At 36.6% G+C, this 12,832-nt stretch overlaps 1 protein-coding gene across 1 annotated transcript in view; it reads left to right on the top strand.

Moving 5' to 3' along the window:
• LOC147073568 (RING finger protein 17-like) overlaps nt 1–11,426 on the top strand; it is a 39,998-nt gene extending 28,572 nt beyond the window's left edge. The window contains exons 15-18 of the mRNA XM_085944824.1: nt 1,542–1,638; nt 2,185–2,357; nt 2,808–3,046; nt 7,293–11,426. Coding sequence (XP_085800950.1) covers nt 1,542–1,638; nt 2,185–2,357; nt 2,808–3,046; nt 7,293–9,624 — 2,841 coding nt within the window. The 3' untranslated portion in view covers nt 9,625–11,426. The remainder of the gene's footprint in view (nt 1–1,541; nt 1,639–2,184; nt 2,358–2,807; nt 3,047–7,292) is intronic.
• Nucleotides 11,427–12,832: the final 1,406 nt, after the last annotated feature.

The following is a 12,832-nucleotide window of genomic DNA, read 5'->3' as shown; positions in this document are numbered from 1 at the left end:
ATACTCTCCAACTCCATAATTCAAGTGGATGTAGGTAAACACAAAAAATCGCTTAATTACACTATACCCTTAACCCTTTCCCGGCGACCGTATTCCAGTAGGATACAGCTAGTACGTAACACATGGGCGACCGTATAGCAGTCAGATACGCAAACCTTGACCTGTGGATAACGCAAGAAATATTGTTCATGCGGCATTGAGAATTTTATTAAAAAATAGCCCGATCCATCCGCCTACTTCCACCTATATAACTTTGTCAAAAATATGTTGTTTTAATTTCATAATCATCGATCTTTCGAACCCTCTCGATCTATTGAGATTCACCGGTACGATTGCATCAGTTCAAATCTACGCGGTATTTTACAGCGCCTGCGCACTAGGCATACAAAATATTTTCATTCGAGTTGAGTGTGCGCCGAGTGATTTACCTTGTAAAGTTGAATATTCACCGCGATCTTTACAACACCATGTTTGCGGGAATAAAAGACAACCAAAAAACCGAACCGAAAACAATAAATAATGTGTCATCGAAATATTTCTAAATATGTACTTGAACTTGTGTTCTGGATTATGTCATTTATTTTTATAACTCATGGTCATGTCATCATGTGTCACCCCAATTGTTTGAAAGTCATAAATCGAGCTCATTATTGAAAGTCATAAATATTTGTAAAGATGCGTCCACACGGAATGAAAAAATATAATATATTATTATATTTTAGTTAGGACGATTGCGAGTTTTACCAATAAATTACGAATTACTATGAAGGAATATATAAAACGTATAAATAAACGTAAGTATAAAAAAAAACACACGGGTATAATACAACATAATATAAAATATAAATCATGGAATATTGACTTTTCAACTATATTACATATTATCTTTGCATGCAATTTAATGTTTATAAAATTTTAAAACCTCACGCAAAAAATGTTTTTATAGCACTTAGAAAAAATTACGCAGATTTTACAAAATAAATATTGTTTTTTTTATAAAACATAAAACGACAATCACTAACATAACACAATGCTCAATAAGACTGAAAAGTTTAATCTAGTAAAAATCCAAATTTCACTCAAAAAATAACAAAAGAAATTATTATAATATTTCAACCAGTGTGGACTCAACTTTACGCGAACCATAAAACATGTAATAATATGTGACACCCACATAAAAGCTATTATTTTCAATATTTTTAATGGCATTTTTAAGTGTTTCTAACATGAGTAAAATATTATAGTGAGTGATTTATTAATTTTTATGGGCGCCCAAGCGTGTCTACGTCATCAAACATGGCTCTGTGATTTTTCAATACAAAGGACTATCAATGATTTCATTGAAGTAAACACAGCTAAATTCAACAATCGATTCTATTTTTTAGTGTGGTACTTCGAACCTTATGTATCTAGGCATGATAACAGTTATACCAGCTATTTTTAATTGCCGTATTTATCATAATACAGCGAAGATTCTAGTCTGGGGGCCCGCTTTAGGATGTGGGGGCCATGCTCAATCTTGTTTTTTTAAATTGTTTCAGCTACAACTTTCCGAATTCTTCTTAGATGTAACTAAGGAGTTGGAAGACACTTACAGCATTGAGTCTCCAATTGGATCGCTATATTCTTACGAAATCGGTAATACACTCATCCAAAGATCAGTAAAATAATATTATCTGCAATTTCTAATTATTTAGCTGTCCAAATTTAAAACATAGCAAGGGACATTTTTTCAAAAATGTGTTTTATTGTACATATTTTTAAAAGCAAAATCTCCTAAACCTGTACATTGTTAAATTTTAAAATTGCTTAATTTTTTAACATTAAAAACCTAGCAACTACGCCTTGCTGCCGATTTTCAAATTCGTTTCACAGTATCCAACAAAAACAATTTCGAAACCAAGTAGCGCAATAGTTGCTGGGTTATAATTGCGGATTGTAGCGTTCTTGAATATTAAATATGGTTTATCTGAGTATTCAATGTAAGAATTGTCATTTTATGACCTATGAATTCCTCAATAAAAAAGACACGCACATATTACATGCGAAAATCGCTGTGCATAGTTAATGTCAGCGGTGGCGATGCGAACGTTTTGCATTCGTCTATGGAATCATTAAAGTAGTCTCCAATAGAAACCAAAGTCTCAGAGGTGGGCCATACTGTAATTAATTGTTTTATTGCAGGAATGTGTGTGGCTGTCCACGACACTGAATACGGTTGGTGCAGGGGACAAGTCAACAAGATGCCATGTGAAGGCCAATTAAAGGTGCTGCTTGTTGATTATGGAGTCATCAAGACAGTTCACTGGACTGCCCTTAGGAAACTGCTCACTAATTTCCTTAAAATCGATCAACTGGTGAGTTTATTTTGAATGAAAGTAGGGTGAATCGCAATGGCGTTGAAAAAACCCATATAATATATGACGTGAGTCGAGACTGAATATCACTCAGATGACTTTTTTTTAAAGAATTACACGGTCGAAGCAATTCTGCTAAAGTGGCATGTCTCTTGGTGTCAAATTTTTCATTTGTTTGAACGAAGGCTTTATTATAGTAAAATTTCAAAGACATTTCTAAGAAACTCTATGCTTGCACTTGAATCATTGCAATATAAAGCTGCCATAGAATGAAACTAACCGTAAAAACATTTGTACATTTTCATTGGACAGCCTTAATTTATTGAACATTTCAGAGAGTAGGTAATATTTTTTTTGCTTAAATCTATTGATGCAACGAATTTCTCTGTGCGATCGATTTGTCCAGCTACGTACAGTCTATGGCATGTTATATGAATTATATTGTTTCAGACCACCTTCTGTCAGCTGGCCAATTTAAAGCAGTTTGGCGAAAAGTGGAACGAGGTGGCCACCGGTTATCTGATCGAGCACATGACGGACTCCACCCCCCTCAAAGTGAAAAGCGCCAAAGCCATCAAGAATGTTAAGAAGGGCCAACCTTTCAAAATGGAACTGTTGCTGCATATCCATCCCGACACGGAACTTGAGCGCTCTGTCGACGTGGACATTGTCGAGAAGGGCTTGTCTAGGTATGGAACATTCAATTGAGTACAGTGCAGAAACCAATCAGTTCACACAGAACACAAACCAAAGAATTGGTACTATAAATAGATGGAGCCTTATATGTTGAATTATAATTGAGTCGTATAGTATCAAAAGTAGAACTGTCGCAAATATATCGAAATTTAACTAAGTATGCCAAATTATTCTTCTGACCATAATGTACAACTAGCAATATAATATTCGAATCAAAATCATATCTGTGTGGTATAAAATTGTGATGGAAAATAGGGCTTGGTATCAGAATTAGAACTGTTCCATACTTTGGAAACAAAAGTAGAACTGTTGAATTTGAATTGAATTTCTAATTTCTAAATGTAGAAACATATTTCATGCTATTATAATACTAAAAAACCCAACAAAACGTTTTTCGTCATTTTCTCGAAATGATGAATAACGCACAGATCTACTTTTGATACTATACGACTCAATTATTCTAATCAGGGTGTGATGATTTGACGGTCAATTGATTGAATTGATTGAATTGATTGAGTGATTGAATTCTAATTGATGAGAGTTTTGTACTATTCCTTTGGAATTGGTTTTAGCGATCTTGGTTTCACCTTTCGGCATCTTCAGGCCCTTTTTTTCACCTTTATCGATCGTAAAAAGATCATGTGGGCATCTACAGGGTCGAGGTTGTATTAACAGATTTTTTGCTTTATGAGAAATGAGCTGGGTTCCAAATACACATTAAAAAAAACATTCATATTTTTTTTACCCGGTTCGGGATTCGAATCCGTGATCCACGACATTTTAGGTCTACATGTTACCATCATTAGTTGGGTTACCATCTCGAGATTTGTGATTTCCCGAAATGATGAAATTTTGAACTCTAGAGATTCAGGATTCCCAGAAAAGAATTCTCGAGATATCTAGTGAATTTAAAAAAACCTGTCAAAAATCGTAAAATCAGTGTAAAACAGACAAATTCCAAAAAATATGATTGTTTTTATTTAAGTAACAAACAAATAGAAGTAAGAAAACAAAAACAATTCAAAACTTTTTTAAACGACGAAAAAAGTTCATTTGTCGCATTTTGTGCAATGTTTACGTTTGGTTTTGAGCATTGCTAGACATATTTTTCAAGTTGTTTTGTCATATCTCCTTCGTCACTGTTGTTCACAATCACGGGCATGGCATCAGCGTCAGTATCGGAAACCGCTAGGTCTTCTTGAATGCTTGTGGAAAAAAGACGGACCAGGTACCCTTTCATCATCTCAGGGACGCGACAACCCGGTGTGGGTCTTGGCCTTCTCCAACAGCTCCCTCCACCTGTCCCTATCCAGTGTGGCTGCTTTCCAATTCGGTACCCCTAGAACACGGCAGTCATTGGCAGCTCCATCCAACCAGCGAATCTTTGGCCTGCCTCTTCTACGCCCCATTGGATTGCCGGACATCACTCTCTTTGGCGGTTCATTGTCATTCATATGATGCACATGACCTAGCCATCGCAGTCTCCCAATCTTAATTGATTGAACTGCGCTGCAATCTTCGTATAGCCCGTAGAGCTCAGCATTATATCTTCTCCAATTGGTGCCGTCCCTGATCGGTTCATATATACGGCGGAGAATTTTTCTTTCAAAAATGTTCAAGGCTCGTTCATCTCGCGGAGTTAATGTCCAGGTTTCCGATGCGAAGGTGAGCACTGGCTTTACAAGTGTCTTATAAAAAGTGCTTTTAGTTCGGCGAGATAGTATGCGGGATTTAAAATGGGCACAGCGTCAGAATCGGAAACCACTAGGTCTTGAATGCTTGTGGATAAAAGACGGACCAGGTGCGCTTTGGATTTTTTAATTAATTTTGGTTTGGAACATGTCTGGAAGAATGCAGATTTCTCACGGTCACGACAGCTGTTTACCGGATCGTTCAAATATTTAAAGGCAGATAACAAAGAGCTAGATCTACGATCTTTAGGCTGGATAGGAACTCGTCGCCCAATTCCCGAAAATAAAAGAAAAGAAATCCCAAATCCCGAGAAAAGATTCTCGAGATCCGGGATTTCCCGAAATGTTAAAAATTTCAATTCTCGAGATTCGGGATGGAAAGGTATGGTGGTATTCGGGATGGTAGAAAAGGAAACACTAAAGCAGGGTTTCGCGATCCTGTTTACGTGCGCGTGCCAAAATTTTTTTTTGAAAGCAGTTTTTCATGGGATAAAAATGAAAGAAGGGTTTTTAAGAATATTGTATATTAAAAGTTTAAAAATTACAATTAGTTCTTGAGGTTCATCTTTGATCGTGTTTCTAGCCGAAGGCATATCTTTTATTCCTTAACCCGGCCGCCGCGTAAGTTTCCATACCCGCCCCGCGTAAGTTGCCATATGATAGAAGTCCCGTCTGCGGTACATTTTTTCTAAATGTTATTCTTCCCTGTATTATAATAAATACGGCAGTTAAAAATGATTGGCCTGACATTTATTGACTTCAAACCCATAAAGATTGCTGCAACACACATAAAATAGGAATGAATTGCCAATACGTGAACAAATATTTTACTAACAAAGTTCTTACCCAAATCATTTGTCAGCCATGATGCCTGAACGAATTGGAGCTCTGCACCGCACTGCCGATATGTGTTAAAATCAATAAATCACACCCTTAAATTTTTAAACATATGCCCTTTATGTTTTGGAATTCACATTAATTATTTTTAATTGACACATTTAATATTTAAATCTTAAGTTTTATTTAACGAGTTTTTTTACAAAATACATGAGTGTTATATTTTATATGGAATAATCCTGGATTCCTGTTGGCCCAAAAGATTCGTCATGAAGCGTGGTTAGCATGTGAACGTCTCACCTGTCATGCCATTTGAAAGCCAAAAGGGGACTTGTTGCACTTAGCCTCAATCTCTCTCTCTTTTTCAATTTTTTAAAATCCGGCATCTCTTTTCGGTTTTTCCTAACCGTTCCACATGCATTGGTCATATTGGCATGGAGATATTTAAATAGTGCCGGACTGGAGTACCAGTTATCACCACAGAGTATGACCTTTGCCGATATAGTCATTTAGCAGTGTCGTGACGACCGCATCAGAAATTCCCAAATTGTGTGCGTCCTCTATATCGGTCCCTTCTCCACAATAAATAATAAAGTCTGTAATGTATTCAGTGAGAACATCACACAGGACGAACAATTTTATTCCAAAGCGATGGCGTTTGGATGGAATAAACTGCTTGAAAATTAATCTACCTTTAAACACTATTATGGATTCGTCGATACACAGATCTGGTGTGGTATCATTGACTCTCTGAATATCTTTCTCGTGTGTTCCAGTAGTAATCTAATTTTACCGAGTCTGTCAGAGGTGGTTACATTGGGATCCGAAAAATGCAGCATCTGTAAAATAAGCTGGCAACGATCCCTGGGCATTATTTTACCAAAAAAATCCGCGTGCAAGTACGGGTCGGTACTCCAATGCTCCTCTATTGATGTGTGCTTATTTCTCTCGTCATCAGCATTGATACGGCAAGAAACATATGGAGTTCCAGCACTATTGTGTCTTCCCAATTGTGTGACCACGATTTTGGTCCTAGGTTGGCCACATTGTACGTAAAATTAGAAAAAGAGTTGGGTTTCATTCGATGTCACGCCAGATCGAAAATCATCGAAATCATGAATAATAGGAATATGAGGCCCTGTTCTCCAAGATCGTAAGAATTCAATAGACTATTCGATATCACGCTCCACATCATCTGCATACTGTTGGTCCAATTCGTCTTCAGATATGTCATAATCTGCGTCCAACTCTTCATTCACGATATGCTCCTATATGTATATTTTCTTCCGCCAAGATGTTTAAGCACAAATATTTTTTTTAAATTCGACAAAAAACTTGAAATGATTTTTAAAAGTTTTTCTACGGTAACAATAAACACGTGTAATTAAAACCACACATTATTTTGTAAAAAAAAATATTTTTTAAATAATTATAGGTATGTAATTCTTTCTGTCTTCAAAATAAAACATTCGCGTGCCATGAAAAATCGTCTCGCATGCCATAGGTTCGCCATCACTGCACTAAAGCATATGAAATAGTACAAAACTTCCATTAATTTTAATTTCAATTTCAAACCATTAGGACCAGATGCATAGATGTCATTGTCAAGTTAACTCACTTGACAGAACGGACTTGACAGTGTGTGCAACGTGTTTGACATGTAAATAGTAATTTACCTTTTTAATCAATATTATAATTCTTACAATTTCAGCTCGCAAGGTGACACTGAGGAAATGATACCTAAATACCAAATAATGAAGAAGTCAGCAGAGGTGCAAGAACAACCAAAGCTCTCTGGTATCTTGAAACTGGAAGTCGACATTCTTTCGGCGGCCAGTCCATCTGATATATACATTGGCATAAAGTCACAACAAACCGTGATGGATAAACTTTCTAAAGATTTGGAGAAGTTTTTAAAAGGTACCGAACCAAATAAAGAAGCAACGTGGAACATTGATGACACATGCGCTGCATTTTTAAATACAACTAAAACATGGCACCGAGCTTTCGTCAAGGAAGTTTTAACAGATATGGCGTCTGTTAGGGTGTTCTCTAAAGATACTGCGTTGATCGAGGTCGTTCCTGTTGAAAATCTGCGTGCGCTGGATAAAAAATTTGCCAAGATAAAAGATCGCGCTGTGAAATGTCACCTGAGCGGTATTATGCCGGGTGCGGGCACCCAGTGGCCTAATTACACTAAAGAATTCTGCCAAGATTTACTAAGCCAATACGACAGGTTTTATATTACAAAAACTGGTCCGATAGACAATAAAAGTATTCCGGTCGAGTTGTGGGTCTACCATGTCACTCCGGGAGATGCCGTCACTCCAACGTTGAAAGATTGGTTATCTGTTAATAATAAAATACTCCAACAAGGATTGGCCATACGAGATACTACCAAAGTTGAGGTTGTGGATGAAATTGAGAAAATTCCGCTGAACGAAAGTAATATTGAGTCAGAAAAACAAACTGAACCATTCAAGCCGATCGATAATGCAACCATTAAAGTCATCGAGAACGTCTCAGGAGATAAGGAGATGTCGATTCCGAATGAATTGAATCTGGACATGAGTCAAGAGTCAATTCCTCCTATTTTTGATGACTGGCTTCCTTCAGAACCATTGCCTAGCAAAGAATTCATCGGAATGCCGACATTTGTAACGACAGATTTCATTATCTATCTGCATGATGTAGTGCACTCCAGTAGTACTCTGGAGTTCTTAAATTCGACACTCACTTATCGTTTTAAAAACTCTAAGCTCATGCCTTTCGATATGTTTTGGCACCCTGGTCAGCTGTGCATCGCAAAGTGGGAAGTGGACGATAAGTACTACAGAGGAAGAATAAATAATATCTCAACTGACAATACTGTGGAAGTGATGTTTGTCGATTACGGCAACACGGAACTGTGTGCGATTTCGGTTCTGCGTAAAAATATCGTCATGCATCATGTCCCCTTGCAAGCGACAAAGTGCCGGCTGATAGGACTGAGTCCCGTTGAAGGACTGTGGTCGGAAAATGTTCTCGATTTTGTACATCAACAGATCGTTGAACAGCAATGCCTGATAACGGTGCAGGGAGAAGCTGTCGACGGTATTGTACCCATCAAACTTAAAGTGAAAAGTATTCACGATATAGGCGAAACTTTGGTATCTCTAGGATATGCAACGAATGATGAAATTACTAATCCAAAATCTCGTTTTGTCAAAAAGAGTGACATTTTTGTGAATGACAGTATTCCAAGCGTAATGGAAGACTCACCGGAGGTCTCGGGGATGGACATCCCCACGATGCAGGTTCCGACTGTTGAGGTACCTGCGATGGATACTACAGGGGTCATCGATTGGAATGAAATGAATCGAAGGGAAGAAATGGAAATCTTAAAATGTAAAGAAGAAGTAATTATCGATGACGAGGATATCATACAACAATTTGTCACTTACCCGATCATGCAGTTCCCGTCGGATTGTGACTTTTTCGATTGTGAAGTTCTCAATTTCACCGAAGATTGTGAGTTGACGGTTAGAATACTCTTTAGCGAACATCAGATGGAATCTCATAAGGCCCGCATGACCCAAATAGACGACGAGATGCAGTCGATGGCAAACAGACAGCCCGTGGAGAAATCTATCTTAGAAGGGAAACCTTGCATAGCCCAATTTTCACTCGATAATCTCTGGTACCGGGCCAAGATACTTCAATACGATCCTATCGATAAGAAGATAAAAGTCAACTATGTGGATTTCGGAAACAGCGAAATAGTCGCCGCCGATAATGTAAGAGAGATCAGACCGGATTGGCTGAAAATGCCCACGCAAGTCATTTCGGCAAAGCTGAACGGCGTGTCGGTGGCAGAGTCGGCGGACCTTGGGGATTTGAAGCGAAACTTCAGGAAAATATGCAGCGACGCGCTGTTCGTGCGGATCATCGAGTTTGACGAGGACGACAGTTTGTTCATTGTAGATTTTACGAAAGACGTCGCCGAACCGAAGCTTGCGTATCAAAATCTCATTGACGCTGGCGTGTTGGTCGTTGACGAATGATATGTCTAATTTATTCCATGTGATAGCATTATGCTATTCACATGAGGCCGAAAATTGTGATATGAGAGTTTGGGACAATATTTGAGCATTTAGCTCATATTTATCTTATAATATGTTGTATCATCTATCAATGTATAGCTATAATTGTTTATCATTATATTGTTAGTCACTTATTTCCTATATTCGCTACATAAGTCTATAAGTATAAATAATTGAGTTTTGTATATGGAGAAAACAAGTATCACTTAGCTATATAGTGGAACCTCTCAACGAGCATAATTCGTTACTTACTACGTTAATTACTACTTATTACGTTAATCTTACTCATATTGTGAAATACTCATTAAGCTAAACAATTTTTCCTATATAAATTAATGTAAAATATGATAATGCGTTCCATGCCGAAAATTATAAGTACCTACTCAATTTTTTTATTTGTAACTAAGAAAATTACTTATGTTAACCCAATGCTTATGGGCCGCACAAAATTGTGTTTTTGCTAATTGCTTTTCAAATGCAAATTAACACATTAATTAAAAGGGCCCGTAAGCATTGGGTTAATTAAAATTACCATGACAATAACTAATTCTTTTTTAATAGAAAGCTGTCTAGAGACATTTGTTTTTGCGGACGTTTCAAAATTTCGTGAAAATGTGACAGCATTATCATTGAATAAATTTGTAGCTCGCATAACCACGCCTTATTAGGGTGATGCTTCTTAATATACGACGCAACAGTTTCCCATACTTTCAGCATTTCTCTTATTGCGCCAGAAGATTGTCAGATTGACAGAAAATCACAAATAATGTCTGAACACAAGTTTGGAAAAATGTTTGATCACAAGCGACACTAACATGCTAGCGGAACGAGTGCTAAACACAGAATGATGCACTGGCGCGGAATGTCCCAGTGCACAAGTCAGTAATGTGAAGATGGGACTTCCCCTTTCCGCATCACTTATGCGAAATGTCACTCGTTAAGGAAGCCATTTTTTTACAATATGATTTCCTCGTTATGAGAGGTTCGACTGTATTACTTTTCATTCATATAATATAATATACCAAATATGATTCAAAAGTTATAAAATTTGTTTTGAATAAAACAAATAATCAATTGCCTGTGGGGGTGGGGTCAGCAGGTAAAATTTGTTCAGTGCATATTTTTGCTTGTTTATATTCAAACACTTTCAGTGTTATAAATTATTTTAAAGGTTTCGTCTCTTAGGTCAAGAATACTCATAAAATAGTTTTAATAATAACAAAACGTAAAAAGAATGTGAGTAATATGAATGAAAAATTTCAGCAAAACAAGCATCCATAATGTTAATAATTAAACCTATATTTTTCAAGAATTCTTTTAATGGGTGTGTGTCTAAGGTGTTTCTGAATTATATGTAAAACATTATGTTTAGTTACTACCATAATACCACTAATATTTTAAAATTTATATGCATAATACAGCATCGCTGTATTTTAAATACCTTCTCTGTGGTTTGCGTCAACTTCTGAGATCGAAAAAAACTGTTTTAAAAAATAATCGTAAATGTTATAATGTGATTTTCATGTTTTTATCACATAATATTAATTCTATATGCACCGTGTTGAACATGTTGGATCGTGTGTAAACATGCCTTGTTCACATAAGACTATTTTAATACTGATCTATTGCGGCGGACACTCATGTAGGATTAATAATTACGGTGCATGATTTTGGATGCTCTCAGATAGTATTAATTTAATATTGATTTTATTTGGTGATTTAATTTTTTATTTAATCTTTCCACAAATTATATAATACATATGGTAGAGAAAAAAAATGCGCATCACGTGGTATCAATAACTCATTTATTTTTGCCAAAATCACCACATAGGGGGTATTTAATATACAGTGACGATATGTAGGACATTTATTATCTGTTTATGTTTTCTATTTTCCAACTTTTTATACGTTCCAGTAATCCGGCACCATATCGTACACTGAGATCTATAGGGTCATAACTCCAAATTACATTATCTTGAGTAATTTGAGTTTGAATGTTAAATAATTAACTACAATTTAATTAATTGCAGTAGACTGCTGAAAAATACGGCGGTCTAGCACAATAAATACTGTACCAAAGATGAAATATTTTTTAGGCAAAAGGGCCTCATGAAAGATAATGCCTCTATATAACTCTAAATTAAAATTTTTAATATAAAATAACCATGGACACAATTGTGTAGGAGGCCACTGCTTCCAAGTAGCAGTTAATGCTATATAGCATTAAAAAATAGATTTTTTGGTACTGTTCGGTTATACGGAATACAGCGGAAAACGCATTTTGAAAATACCCGATATACTGGATTATTTGTTAGTTTGGGTTAGGTTTGGTGAGGTTAACCTAACAAATAATCCAGTTTATCGGCTATTTTCAAAATGTGTTTTCCGCTGTATTCCGTATAACCGAACAGTACCGATTTTTTTTATATCAAACTGCATCCATGAGTCATTTTTGGGTTTATTGCAGTTATGACCCTATAGATCTCAGTGTGCGATATATTTTTATATAAAGCTGGACTTATGAGATTCTGCTGTAAAGTTAAAACAGTAATGTGATTAATATTTTGAATTTCGATGTGTTTAACTGGTTTTATATGGACTACGGTACAACTTTATGTTTTGACTGACATGTTATGTGCACTGTATTTAGTGAAGCGGAGATGTAAGTTGATTGTCTGGGTCGTTGTATCAAATTATGTGCATACGTTTGCAGTAGAGACAGTGCAAACAGTCTTATTTCAGTTATTTTAATTTAATTCCCCCCATTATTTGTCACGTATGTACAAATAAACTTAATTTTATGAGTGACACACTTTACTAATACAAATAATTACGTATTTGAGGAAAGAAGAAAGTGGGTGCAATTTTTGCCATATTTTAATGCAACAACTTAGAGCATGTCCACGCGTTTTTACGCGCTAGTGACAAATCGCGCGTTCTCCAGGTACATGTGACCCAATTCAGCTGTCCACAAGCGCTCGCGCGTGACGACTCTCACGCGGAATGCGTCGGGCAGACGCCAGACTCTCGACCTCGCGCGTGTTGTGCGCGAGTCAAGGTACTATGCCGCAAATTATTGCGCCCAGTAACAACGCGTTTGCCAACGTGCGCGGAAGTGATTTGTCGGCTTGTTTTAAAATATACATTATTTTTTTTCACAGTGGAGCAT

This window comes from Rhyacophila brunnea, unplaced genomic scaffold (genome assembly GCF_057557595.1).
Source record: "Rhyacophila brunnea isolate RB1 unplaced genomic scaffold, BYU_Rbru_1.0 scaffold_17, whole genome shotgun sequence".
NCBI classification, from domain to species: Eukaryota; Metazoa; Arthropoda; class Insecta; order Trichoptera; family Rhyacophilidae; genus Rhyacophila; species Rhyacophila brunnea.
Note: the sequence above shows the minus strand (reverse complement) of the source record. Positions and strands in the feature narration are given on the sequence as shown.